We start from the raw sequence: 14680 nt of genomic DNA on the forward strand, positions 1-14680 counted from the left end.
CCCTTTGACAGAATCCTCAACAGTAGACTGCAAGCTTGCAGAGCACCACAGAACAGTAAATCTGCTTATCGGGCCACTCTAGGCCAGAGAGAACACACACTCTATCCTTGAACTAAACTGAAAGCACAGGGGCTAGAACCTGCTCTAAGTTCTAGACACGTACCCTTTTTCTCCTAAAGTTTCACAGCTACTTCCTCAGAACGGAAAGGAGGTAGTTTAATAAAGAAACTACTTCCCACATTTTGATGTGATGTTTTTGAAACTGGAACCTGAATAACTAGGGGGATGTTTGTATAAAAGGTTTATTGTAAGAAAAAGAGGAAACCTTTCCATTTAAAATTAATCAAAGACACTATTTACTATGAAAGTCACAACAGTGCAAGATAACCAGGCAGTAACAGCATGCACTCCCCAACCTTTGAAAAGGAAAACTTGTCAAAGCACTTTCTTCAAAGGTGCACATAAAGAAACACAAAGACAAGTTATAGAAAAAGGTACCCATTTATTCAAGGTATGACAAGGATATTTACAGTGTTCATTTTCTCAGAATAAGGTCCATCCTTATGATTTTTAAAGCAGCAATTATAAATTACATTTAAAAGGGGAAATGTTCCAAGCATGTTTCTGTTACGAGATATTTTTACAATGACAGAAACACTTTAAGGCTAAGTTATTTTGACCTTTGCTGCCACCCACATGTATCTCTGCAAAACTGTCTCAAAGACAACATTACCTTGAGGGATAAAGACTATGCTAAATTCAACATACAATTTTGTTCCCTCAGACTCTTTTCACAACAGTTCACATCTGACAAAAATTGACTTTTGATTTAAAACAATGGATTAAATACAAGTGAGATGAACTGCCTAATCCCGGCATTTCAAAGGGCTAAAAGATCATAGACAGCAACACATTCATCACCTCTGAAAGACATCACCAGCTTTTTTGTCGATGAAGATACTTCAACTTACCCAGCAATTTTTCTTTCAGTCAGAGCTCCACAGTCGTGTGGTGCAATCCACCTTGCCCATCACAGTACTTTTCAAAAGACAAGAACAAAATTCTTCAGGTAGCTGACTTTGAATGTAAATGATGAACACTGTCTACTTTAAACAGTACTTGATTCCCATAGTACAGACCAGTGCTCTACCAAAGCAAACGAATTTGCTAAACTGCTGTAGTGTTATTCTCTAGTCATTTTAACACACAACAGTCCTACAGGAGCAGTTAAAATTGGCTTATTTCTTGAGGTAGAAGCCACAAGTCATATTTAGTCCTGTCTGTAAACTATAATACACATGCCAACAGGCAAACACAGCTGTTTTTTGTCATTTATAAAATAAAACCGCTGATTTTTCAGATGCTATTCATTGAAAATATAATGACTTTTTTCTCTGAATCATTTTGTGCCTGTTTGAGAAGGAAGCAAATTAAACCTTGGGAATAGTAGATTGTGGCTATTTACACAGTTGTAATGAAAATAAACCATGGTATACACGGATTCTTCTTAACTTAGAAGTTATTTTGGAGAATACCAATTTTAACTGCATAATAAAGGGGAAAAACCCCAACCAAAACCCACCAATCACTAAACCTTTAAGACCACCTAGCTACTTGAAATACTAACATTGCATTTTGATAACCTTTTTAGGATTAAATTTAAGGGAAAAGAAAGTTAAATACAAGAGAACCCCCCCAAAGCCTGCACAAATACAATTTACTTAATTATCATGTTTTGTTAGGCAAGGACACTACATACTAAACCTACTGAAAGTGCATGATGTTTACCATTCCAATAGATGCAGAAACACAACCCTTGCATTAGTAGGGGAATTTATTCCAGGTTAGCCGAGAAACTAACTAACAGCAAAGTTGTTGCTGTGATTGATTGAAGTTTTAAGTTATATGAAGATAACCCAAGCAACAAGTTACATAAGGAGATTGGCACTTGATATTTAGTTAGCCCCATTAGCTCGAATTTCTCCCCAGAGACTCACACACAGAACTTTAAGTTTTCCTTTTATTACTGTAAAAAATAAGTCAATTTGTGGTTCCAGAGTAAATAAAGAAACCTTGGTTTCAAACTGTTTAAAAACAAAGGTTCAGATTCTGATAAGATACATTTCACAGGCTTCACACATCAGCACCTTAACCAAATGCATTTTTTTGTGAACTAAGCATATTTGAAAGTTTTCATGTTAGTGACAGGGGGCTACATTCTCATCTGGATGCACGTAACATGACTCCAGGAGAACAAACTGGAAGGAGTGCAAGTCAGTTTCCAGTTTCCTGTGGAGTCCTACATGTTCAGAACCAACATTTAAGACTGAAGTTAAAGATTGACCTTTTGCATATTCCAAAATGGAAGGCAAATACAATCAACTTACATTTGGCTTTGAAACATTAAGATAACAATGTTTTATTTCAGCCACATATTTACAAAAATGTTTACAACAGAACCGTGTAGGGTTTCCTTATTTTTTTGTCATAATAGACTTGAAGATGAATAGTCATCTTAACCTTCATGCAAAGACGTATCTCTTGTTACACAAGAAGTTTTCTGTTTGTGGTGGTTTGTTTTTTTTTTTTTTTCACTCTCAGAATAGCAAGCAGAGGGTTGGATAAGTTTGGGTCACCCTTGAAAATGTAAGCCTGTTTGCTCTACTGCACCTTCAAAATAAGGAGGTAAAGTACAGGCACCGTTAATTCCACAAGGGCTCATTGCCTCTAGAATGTTTTCCAAAACCAACAATAGTCTTCAACAGTTGTAACATGGGTTATTCTGCGACTGTCACCTCTTCAGTTTACTTCCTGAACTCTGGAGTTACTTTCTAGAAGCATACTTGCTGAGCTTCTTTTCTAATGTATAATGTTGACTATACATTTTAAATTAAACTGTTATGTAAAGAATGTAACAAGCTTTTCCTTTGTACACAACTTAATCTTTGTGCTGAGTATTCTTCAAAAGGATTTTATAAATAATACAGTAAGTTTAGAATCAGTCTTCTGCCCTCTTGGCATTATACCATGTTGTTGCTTTCTCCAACTTTATCTACAAGCTGTAGAAAAGGAGACAAAAAGGTTTTAAGTAGCATGACATTTATGTACAGTGAAGTTACTGTCATATTACTTGCTATTTGCACAGTTAGTATGCGACTGAAAATGAGAGTCAAATAGTACTCACCAAAGTCTCATGACTTAAGTTTGTGAAAATTAAAAATCTTAACACTGCAATTGTGTTTCTGCATGACATGTTTTTCTCTTATAGACATTAACAGTGCAACATGAAGATGCAACCGAATGAAAAAGGAAATAGAAGAATGCAGATAACACTGCTAGCTTAATGATTAAAACAAAACAATACAGTATCAGCCACACATGCATTAGTAGACCAAGTAAGATATTTCAACTGACCATTACTGTGGATTCTCTTCTGAGCCTACGTAGGCTTTGAATAAAACATTAACAATTATCTTTTTAAAATGAGATTTAACCCCATTATGATCAAATTAAATATGACTAAGATCGATCAATTGACAAATGACACATTCAATTGATCATAAATTATGAGCCAAAACTCGGCCTAACTGTAAGGTTGGAACAGATTATCTTGAACACTAATTTTTAAAAAACAGGCTCTATACATCTAAGTTATACCCTCTATTAATTTTTTAGCAGTAGCTATTAAAACTGTTGCTTTAAAGACTAGGTTTGAAAAACTACATACAGAAATTAGCACAGTAAAAGTAGTTGACTGAAACACCCTAGATTACCACCTTTCTAGCACCTCTTAATTGTCTTCAAATCCCTGGCTCTTTGGTTAACAAAATGGAAAACCGCTCTTGAAAAAATACAAATCCTAGTAAATAGTGAGGCATAGTCTGGTGCAGTGGACCTTAATAAATATATCTGATGAATGATTACGCATCATGAGAATTTTTGGATTCATCAGACAAGCTGCAATTTAACATTGAACTACACAGTTTGCTTTTACAGGCCACTTTTCATAAATATATCCAAATACTACACAGCACAGCATCCTCCTCATCATACAGGCAGGAGAAGCACCACATAACAGCGGCATGTTCTTCCTATCTGGTCACCTAGGACCAACGGTGAATCAGGAAGCAGAACCCCAAGGCTATGAGTCACAATCCAGGGCTCTTTCTACTTCACAACTTGCACGCAGGGGCAGCTTCTGCAAAGGTGTCCTTTTGTTCCTTTTACAAATAGAAGTCTCTCACTGGGAATTAATGGGATCTGTATGGTGCAAGAACTACACAGGAATACTCTCGAAGTCACTGCTCTAAAGTTATGTTTGCTTTGTTTCTGATCCATTTCTACTATTGCTATAGCAATGGAATAAAAAACAGCACAAGCTTCAAATTTTGCATGAAGTACTGAACACTTACCGAGCTTATACCGGGTAAATTCAAGAGATATCCAAGAACTGGAACTCTTCTAATAAAGCCGACCACCACAGGAAAGAACCCCCTTTAGGTAAGATATCAGAAGACTGTATCAACTTTTTTTAAATTAAACTATTCTCATATTGCTACAAAATGAAGCAATAGGAGGTAGCTTGTTAGCAGCACAATAATTATACCAATACAGTAAGTTTACCATACATTTAGCAGAGAAAGGAGAAAACCAGGAAAGAAACTATATTTTAAAATGAACTTAGTTTTTCTCATAGGTGGCAACCCTCAGTCAGCTCTTTAAAAGATAAGTAAAGAAAGAATACCCAACTTAGTCAACAGAACTGATGCTCCCAACTGATTTCTCAAAACCATCATACACATTTTGAGATAATTTCTTTTTACATTATAGGAAATACATTCTTGCAATACCCAGTGTAAAAAAACCTGAAATGAATTCTGACTAATCCTCTTTGCAACCACATATGGTACTCTTTACATTAAGTAAATTAAGCATGACAGAGTCGTATATTCACTTACTTCAAAATTTTACATAAAGTCAGATATTTTAATCATGAGTCAGGGAGTGTTGCTTAACATAGCTGTTATGGTATAGCCCCCTGCACTGTTCACTTTGTCTCTGCAGCAGGAAAATAAATTTTCTATGGCTGTTTCTCAGCTGTTTGCAGTCAACTGCAGCAAGTCAGTTGGTGGTAGCATTGTGAGTTCTCTTTTGTTGAGCTATACATTCCTGCTTAGAATAAAGATTAACATGTAATGAGACCTCAGCCACAATGAAACAGTGAATTTTCACAAGTCATCACCCTCTTTCACTACACTAGTAAGAACTACTTGCTGGGTAATATCCATACCAGCAAGTTTTTCCCAGAGATTTTCTTTTTTTAAGGAAGGGATCATTTCAGTGGTCCAGTAAATTGTGATGCAGGGCACACAAATCACTTGTAATGGTGTAGCCAAGAATTAGGGATAGTCAGTACAGGAAGGATAGTATTGTTAGCCATAACTCTGGATGTTTGCAATGTGAATAAGGCTCCAAAGGCAGCTTAAAGAGTACATGAAGAGATACTGTCCCATAATAGCCTTCTCCAGGTAAATGCAATCTAAGCATGTGAAGGTATGGCAAAAGACTAAACCTCTGATGGGAAACTTGTGGCAACATGTTAGATAGAGACAAGAAGGAAAAGACATTCTAGATTTAAATGAGAATAAAAGAATAAGTGTGTGTCTCACTTTGGCCAGATGCGGCTTGAAAGAAGTCAACCCTTCACATTCCTGTAATTTGTTGAAGTGTTCTTGGTTACCAGTACCTAATCCTTGCTTTGTGGACAACAGAGGCTCTGCAATTACTGCTACGGAGTGTATGAAAGGTGGCTGTGTAAAAGTACTCTAGATATGCAACACAATAACCTAGAAGTAAAGATTCTAGAGGGATCTGAACACCTGGCAGAACTGGTTTAGTGGTCTAAAAATCAAGAGAGACTGAAAAAACTAAAATAGAGTGGCTTACATTTGTACTTAGTGTGAGCTGAAGTAGTTACTAGAACTGTTATATTGCTCAGTAAAGGTTTCTGTATAAAAGTTCTGGTAATCCACATGACCGGAACCATTAGGATACACAGAAATGCCCATCCTCACACCACATCGCCCTAACATATCCAAAGGGGTGTAAATTGATCTGGTATTCCTTGGGCTGAAGAAAATTATGTACTTCGGAGACCAATGATAACCAGAGAAGCTTTCTGTTATGCAATCAAACAAAGGACTGTGAGGAACTGTATAAACTGATGCTTGAGGAAAGGCTCCATTTTTAACTTCTTCAGAAAGAAGCAAGTTGCTGAAAACAGCATAATAGCTGAAACGATCAAGACTGAAGCAAAACAAAAAGCTTTGTTTGAAATAGTAACTAGCTAACATTGTAGCAAAGGATTTAGATTCCAAGAACCATTAAGCACTAGAGAAGATTGTCTAGAGATAAAACATTCACACCTGGAATTATCTACCCCTTGTTAATACTCATCCGGCTAAGGGATAGTCCTAGGAACCTAGGGATAACCACTGACCTTCTATAATCCCTTCAGTATTATTTTACCCTGCTAGCCCCTGGCTAGCACCAACAGATAATCCATAACCATACCAGCTTAGATACAGTGATTTATAATTATTTTGAGCTGTTTCAAGAAGAGGAGTGTTTGATTGGAAACACACTCTACTTGCTTTTTACTAGTTGATTAAACCCAAGTGCTACACATAAGAAGTGACAATGTATTCAGTGAAATACTGTGATTTTCAAAAGTTGAAGTAATAGAGTTCAGAATAATACAGAGTAGAACAATAAGAAGCATATGTTACAATTGCAAAATTAATTTTCAGGAATCTCACTGTCTTCAGTAGGAGGCAAGATTTTTTAAAAAAATATTTAAACATTTTATCTAAACTAGGTAAAATTGTATGTTAATCTTCTATTGAGTGGAAAAAATGAGCGCCATCGGAACGGTGCTTTGATTTTGATTAGCAGGAACCGTTATTTAGCTAGTAGCTGAACATTTGGAAAATATTTTAGGGGTTTGTTATTAGATTAATAAACATTAATGAAACAGTCTTCATCTGCACAGAAGTCCAAGAAGAACTAAAGGTCTCCCTTCTTGCTTATTATCATATGCTGTACTTTGTTCTATAGCGAAGTATGGAACTTCAACCATGGAAATAAAGCTAAATATATACAAGTTTCAACAAGTCAAATTCTTTCACCATCACAATTGCATTTATGAAGAAGTTAAATGACACATTGTGAAAGCTATAACATGTATCAAGATTGCTGTTCAAAAAATAAGAATTTTCATTTTTCCTTAAATCAGTTGAGATAATGCAAACCAAACCCAGTAGTACTAACTACACTAGGGCACAAATGTAATGAAACGTGGTAGAAAACATCTTTTCACTGGGTTACCATTGTAATGAAATGGTAAGGTTACAAACCTAGGTTGTTTGTAGCCAAGTATTTTGTGCATTTGTTAAAGAAAAGAACAAGCTCTGCCCCGCCCCCAAGTTTCTAATTTGCATTTTTTTTTAATGAGGAAATATTTAGACTTTGCACTGCTAACAATTTGGGCTCACAGATATTTTATAGCTTTACAATTCTTTAGTTAGACATAAACAATGTTACCAAAGTCAGTTTGGTATATGCCTCACAAACATTAGCCGGTTTGAGTCTTGGGAAAGTACTTACCAACTTTTTACCACCTGCAAACATAAACCAATAATTTCACATAACATCTATCAAAAGTGAACATTTAAAGGATGCCACTTTGTCAGCTATGCTAAATGAATACATTTAGGCCTAGATACACCAATTTAGAAAGGTATTTTGAAAAAAAGGTCTTACCTGAATAATAGGAAGAACCCATAAATTTCAAGGATCATTCCTATTAAAGGCCAACCAATGAGAACTATGAGCACACCACCCAGGAAAAAGCCTGTTGCTTTCATTTTGTGTTTTTGAAAGAAGAATCTAAATGTTCTTTCTAAACCGATAACAAAAGACAAGCCAGCCACAAATAAAACCTAGAAAAGAAAGAAGATAGCTAAGTTTAGGATGTAAACAGATATATATTCTACAAAATAAGACTGCATTTCTTGCACAACTTCTTTAAATACCAAAAGATAGATGGTGAGAAGGAATTTACTAGTGATTTTCTTTTGTAAAAGCCACCTTAACACATTTGCAGGTGACGTTCCAAACTCTTCTCTCAGCTGCTTAAAATTAAAGTGACTACCTTTGTCGTCTCTGAAAAACACAATACCAGCAAAAGACCTGGTGACATCAGTTACACCTGTCCTGTAACGTAAGTACAATCATTATACACACGCAATGCTGAAGCTTAGTGCCACTGGCAGCAAAGGTTGCTAAAAACTGAGAACCGACATGTTACAAAAGCATCTCTGTACTGTACCATGGACATCTTCAACAGCTTGTACTGATAGTGCAAAGCCAAAACAGGAAAACAGCTCAAAAGTCTTAGTAGTTGTCTTGTTTGTTTGTTTGCTGGCTTTTTATTCGTTGGTTTTGTTTGGGTTTTTTCTGTCTATAGTTTTTCTACTGTTTACTAGTTTCAGTATAGACTGAACACTATCACAGTAGTCCCAACTAGTCAGAAGTACTTTTAGAGTCCTTTAGCAACAGGAATTGTAATTATTTCAGCTTGTAAGCATACAACTGGGCAACACTTTTGCTAAGAAGGGGACAGTGTCTCAGATTTTATGCAAGGTTATAGATGAAATTTAAGTTTTGTATGTTATTGAATAAACCACTTTCTTACCACCTCTCCCACTTCTTCTGATATTGCCTTTTTTTTTTTAACTTTCTGTAAGGACACAGTACCTTTTCTTGCATTATCTTTGGTTACCACATAGCCTGCCATTGTCTCTTCCTATCTACATTTTCACCATTTTCCCTATCTCATATTGTGACCTTATATTAGAAAAAAGTAAGTACTATTTTATTTTTTACTTTTCCACTATACACTCTATGGATGGTTCAGAACAATGCTTCAACTAATGCACCCAAATTCAAATATACATTTTCATATTGTTCTTCTGTCAATCTCAGTATTTGACTCTGCTGCCACAGGATGAAACCGATCAGTTTTGATCACAGGCTATCAGGCATCAGGAAGAGAGGATGTGAACATCTACCAGGCTGTGCTCTTGGCTGGCTGGCAAAGCTAAGAACAGCAGACACACAGAGATTATCACACTCAGAAAACACCCTGTCATTTTGTATTTGCTTTGGATTTGGAATTTTGTGTACCAGAACTAGGATCTCTTTTCTGTGCTGCTTTAAGTGAAAAACTTTGATTTCATAAAATCTGAAGATATTATATCTCTCTAATATGAAAGATGATTGGTTCTTCTAAACCCAGACCACCAGCAATTCATACTTCTTTCTTTGTTCATAAAGCACAGCAAAGCTACATTTGCTAGCATGTACAGAACACTTCGCTATTCTTATCCAAGTATATACTTAGGCTTGGCAGTTATCTTACAAGATCACAAAAAAAGAAATCATTAGTAAATGACAACCAATCTAAAAATCATATTTGCAGAAGCATAACAACTGTGGAACAAGCTGCTTCTTGTCTGACCAACATACTGCAGGCCTGACCTGTAGGCATGATATTTAGATTCACGTGAGCTGTTTAATCAGGAAAAAAAGATTCATTCATATCACTGATCATAACTCTTTCTTTATACAAACTGCCACAGTATTTTTCATGATCCAGTTTCATATTGATAACAGATATTCAACTAAAAATAGAACAACATAATTAAATTCTAAACAGTGCAAAACCTAAGACTAAACAGAAGGCACTTACATTTCCAATAGCCAAAAGAGCTTTGTCAAAGAAGAGTATCATTCCAAAGAAAAGGAAAAACACTCCAAAGCCTGTTAGTCCCATTCCAATCTCTGAAAAACAAATTTAGGCAAGTAATAAACGAAAACCACAGTACCAGGAAAAACTCACGCATAACAGCTGTAAAGAACTCAGAACGTCCGATCTACAGACATTTAAAACACAGAAAAACTCAGCCTATTTTATGACCACCTAAAAAACTTCCTAGAGTGTACAAATATAGCAGCCTCAGACACCAATTACTTCAGTACCAGAGAGATATATCTTTGGAAGCTGCTATTATCAAAAAAGTACATATTTAGAACTATATTCTGAAACTGAACGCAACAAAAAAATCATGCGTGCATATATACATATCACAAAGACATCCCTTTTGTTTTACTGCTAGTATGGAGAAAAGGATTATTTTGTGAGCAGGTAACAAAGCTTTGTTTTCCATTTGCAACTCTTACCCCATTATGTTTAATGCAGTAACGTAAGTAATCTGGTCCTTACCATCCTCCTGAGACCTCCCATTCCACCTCCCATAATCTTGCACGGCTGTCTGCCTTCCCCCAACTTCTGGATCGAACACAACTCAGATTAATGCTGTAGGCTCTTTCCAAGTTACACATGCACTAATGGCTATTAAACACTAGCTTGGGTCTCTAGCCAGTTACCAATTTTCACAAAACTAGTAGATATTAAGTATCTTTTGAGTTCTGTTTGTCTTTAAAGATTGCTCAAGAAATCCTGGGAAGGCAAGAGTAGGATGGAAGGCTTTTCTGAGAAACTGCACTAGGAATGTCAAGCTACCATTTGATGATAGCCTTTAAGGTATCTTAGAGACCATACTTAGAAATACACCCTACTTTTAAAATTAAACCTCTAAGACCTTCCTTTGACCCTCATGTAGACTGAATGGGAGAGAAGTAACAGGAACAGCAACACAGCTGCAAAAACCTTTGTACTTATCCACGTACTCACATATTGCTATCTCTGTCAGCAGAGAGTTTAGAAACCTACAGGATACATAAAACCAGCTAGCAAAACCAGCCATAACACTACAGGCAGGCTGGCAGCCCAGTTTCTGTCTGTGTGCACACACACATAAATTTTGAAGATGCCAGTAGTTTTGTACAGCCAAACCTGAAACAAACGAAAAACCCAACCCACACTATCATAGCCTTCACTGCTGCTAGCCCGGTCTACCTAAATGTATTTAGTTGCACTTATGACTGCAGCGGAGATCTAGCTGATTATTTACTTTGCTTGAAGAGCTCAAATTAAAGGAGTATCATTCCGCCTATTTCAGAACCTCCATTTACTTATTGCAAAAAAATTTCAAAAGACCTCAGGGTAAAGAGATTTGTTACATTCAGCTTCCCTAACTTGTGTAAGAGCTCATCTTTCAGCAAGGTTGCAGACCACACGGTGTTAAATCTGTAGTTCTACAGTACTGCCTGCCACTTTAAACTTCTGCTATAAGCATTCTAACCAACCTGAATTAAAACTAAGTAACTACAATTGATTTACTGCAGACATTCTCAATACTTGTTTACAATGAAAAATGGAATTGCAAACTGTATTTTCAATGAATCTGCTGACTGAAGACAATATAACAATTGCAATCTGCCCTTTTCTCTAGTACTCTTTCCTTTAGAAGAGCAGAAGCAATCTGTATTCTGGAAGAAAAACACTTAGAGGCAAGACTCCAGAGGAATTACCAGCTGCCAATAAGATAAATATGCAGTCATGGAAAGCAAGTATTCATTCCTCCCACAGACACAAGCAAAGTAGGGATCTAGCAAGAAGGCAGAGGCCAACTCCCAACAGCTGCTGTAATTACTACTTTGACACTTCTTCTGTGTTCACTTGAAACACGTTTGTAATCACCTACCGCTACAACAAATTCAGATTCACTTTAGAAGTCAACCATATTCTCTGGTTAGTGAAAAAAAAAAAAAAAAAAAAAAAAAAGCACCATTCTCATAATCTTAAAATTACTGCTGAAAAGATGAGCAGTGCAGGACTATTCTTCTCTGTTGCCAGTATATCAGTAGAAGGTATTACTGATTTAATTCATATCAGAATTGGGAAATATATTTGACTAGCATTCTTACAGAAAGGAAAAAAAAAAAAGCACTGACATTTTGTACATAATCTTTGCAACAAAGAACTAGGAATTTTAACAGAGAGTGTGAACTATTTTTAAACACTTTCTCCTGCACCAGAAGAGCCTTCCCATATCACTCAAATACAGTATTTCAATGCCTATAAATGCAGAATCACATACTAGCCATGTGACAATTGCTCTGAATTTTCTTTAAATTGTTATGATTTACTGAGAGGAGGATGCAACGCTTTCTCAATGTTTCTGCAGAAATCTCGTAAACTGTGCAAGAGTACTGCAGCCCTGTATCAAACCAGCTTAGTAAATATTAAAAACTCAAAATCAAGATCTATTGCTTGTGAAAGTTCAGGGAAGACAATGCACAGCGTCTAAAACAGAACGGAACTGTGCACTATGGGCTCTCTGAAGGCAAAAATCAATGCAATTTATGTTATGAAAACTTGCAAATTTTAATTATTTTGCTAGCTATACTTTTTAGTATTGAAAAATGGATTTATTTGGGAAAAACTAAGTGCATTCTTTTGCAGTTACTGGTGATTTATAACACCATTCAATGAATCACTTAAAAAATGTTCTAGAGTACAGCTACAAATTTAACTTTCCAAACATCAACCAATGCAGTCGTCCTCTCCAGGTATTTATCACACGATCAGTGACTCTATAGCTAACTCCATATGTTTTCCAGGCAGCAGTGAGTTTAAAATTGTCTGATAAAATATCTTCTGAATTTCACAAAAACGCAGGGGGGGGGAATGACAATGGACAACAACGGACAACACGGCACACACAGACAGACACACAATGACACCCACCCTGAATGCCACAGTATTTTACTTGCTCTGACAGTTAGAACCAACAGAGTCAGCACTGGAGTTAGCTGAAGGTCCCAAATGAGGAACTAAAAAAAGTGAATAGATGTCCTTTTTCGGCAGAGATTTTTCTTTCTTCCCCCCAACGAACACTCTGGACAGGAGACTAGGGGAATGGGCAAAAGGAAAGCCCACAAGGGCTTAATCAATCAGAAATCTAAACATCAAACCCAAGGGTCAGTACCCATCCCAGTAACAGAGCATGGCACCTGAATTCCTCCAGAAATCATTAACTTTGAAGTCAGCTTGTTTGCTTTTCTGCCTGTCATCATCCTTGGCCTTGACTGGCTCTCCAACACCTCCATTTCTAGTATCCTGCTATCAAGTTAAACGTAATTCTTTTAATTTTCTTTTCTACATCTTTCACACTTACCCTCCTTCCTAACTGACACTACAGTGCTTATCATTCAGACTTGTTTCCTTTCATGGCAACCATGCCAGAAACACATCATACATGAGACGTTAATTTAAATCAGAGACCTAACATTCTCTGTTACCTTGCAGTTTAAACTCTTATGAGCCTCTTTATTTTGATTTCTTTGTATTTTCCTTTCAGCATCTTTATTTCCAAGTATGCCTATTCCGTAAAAAACAAAACTATGGTCGCATACAGTACTTTTTTTTTCCACTTCAGATTGAGTGTCAGGTCATCACCTCAAACCCCCTCCCTCAGTGTCACTTACAAACGCTGATAACGGCAAGCTACCAGAAACACTGTAGAGCCACCGACACAAAACTAAACGGTTCCACACCACTCACGTCCACAGGGAGGCACACGAGAAGACTTTAGCTAATTGTTACTTTTGTTTACCGTTCAGCTTTCATTCATTCTCGCCATCCCCACACCACAGCACCCCAGCCGACACCAAAGAGCTCACAACCCGAGACAAACGCTAGCGGCGGCGGCGCTGGGGACAGTGCCCCCCGAAGGACGGGGGTGCCAGCCCTGCCAAGTGGTCCTCTGCAGCCCGGCATCCCAGCCCGCCTCCCGGCAGCTCCCGGCACGGCTCGTCCCGCGGCCGGGCCCAGCGCAGCGTAACAGCCCTCCCGGAGCGGCGAGGCCGGCAGGCGCGGCCAGGTGAGCTCCGCCTGCGCCCGCCCGCTCCCAGCCCGCGGCCGCTCGCCAGCCGGTGCCCGTCGGGGACCGCCGCGGGGTGGCAAACGGGCGTGCCGGCGGCCCACCCTCGCAAGCCGGACCCTCCTCGGCGACCCCCGCCACAGCGCTGACAGCCGCCCCTCCGTGCGGCGCTCAGCCGGAGCGCCCGGCCCCCAGCGGGCGTGGGCCGCGACCGGAGAGCGGCTCTCCGCAGGGGCGCTCCGCCACAGCGGCCCGGGCCGGGGCCCTGAGTCCCGACCACCCCGACAGCGGCAACCGAGGTGCCGCGGGAGCGCGAACAAAGGGCGAGGGCCCGGGCGGACCAGGACCGGCGGGCCAGGCCCGCCCCACGCTGCTCGGCCGCCACCGGGATCCCTCCCCAGTCCCCGCCTCCCCGCTCCGCGGCTCAGCCGCCCCCAGCCCCACGGCTGGGCGACCCGGTCCCCACCTACCACCACCGACCATCAGAGGCAAGGGAGCAGCGCTTACTCTGGGTGTCAGAGAGGGAGATCATGGTGGCGGCGGGGACGGGAGCGGAGGGCGGCGGGCGCAGAGCAGAGAAGCAGCGGCTGCAACGGCCACGTCTTCCGGAAACACGCAGCCCCCTTCGCCTCGCCGCCGGGTGAAAGGGGACCGCCGATTGGAGGAATCAGCGCCAATCAGCAGCCGCGTTGTTCGCGCGGCTACGCCCCCTCCCGCCTTGGTGCCCGCCTCTCCGCTTTCATTACCGCGGACGAGAGCCTCGCGAAGCC

General features: G+C 39.2%; 1 protein-coding gene across 2 annotated transcripts; it reads right to left on the bottom strand.

Moving 5' to 3' along the window:
- Positions 1-482: 482 nt before the first annotated feature.
- On the bottom strand, positions 483-14574 carry GOLT1B (golgi transport 1B). 2 transcript variants are annotated; one of them, XM_055712134.1, is made up of 5 exons: positions 14418-14574; positions 9812-9903; positions 7822-8000; positions 4413-4494; positions 483-3059 (listed from the first exon to the last, which is right to left on the bottom strand). In XM_055712134.1, the coding sequence occupies exons 1-5, from the start codon at positions 14440-14442 to the stop codon at positions 3021-3023; spliced, it is 417 nt and encodes a 138-aa protein (XP_055568109.1). In that variant the 5' UTR covers positions 14443-14574; the 3' UTR covers positions 483-3020. The 2 variants fall into 2 exon arrangements, with proteins under 2 accessions (XP_055568109.1, XP_055568110.1); XM_055712135.1 differs by lacking the exon at positions 14418-14574 and adding an exon at positions 14381-14408.
- Positions 14575-14680: the final 106 nt, after the last annotated feature.

This window comes from Falco cherrug, chromosome 5, assembly GCF_023634085.1.
Source record: "Falco cherrug isolate bFalChe1 chromosome 5, bFalChe1.pri, whole genome shotgun sequence".
Taxonomy (NCBI): domain Eukaryota; kingdom Metazoa; phylum Chordata; class Aves; order Falconiformes; family Falconidae; genus Falco; species Falco cherrug.

What these genes read in the sequence shown, in the direction of transcription:
- GOLT1B (XM_055712134.1), bottom strand. Translation starts at nt 14,442, where the DNA reads ATGATCTCCCTCTCTGACACCCAGA. An exon ending in CTCTTTTGGCTATTGGAAAT is followed by an intron (nt 8,001 to 9,811) that starts GTAAGTGCCTTC and finishes TTTCTTTTCTAG; the next exon opens with GTTTTATTTGTGGCTGGCTT. An exon ending in ATTTACCCGGTATAAGCTCG is followed by an intron (nt 3,060 to 4,412) that starts GTAAGTGTTCAG and finishes CCTTTTCTACAG; the next exon opens with CTTGTAGATAAAGTTGGAGA.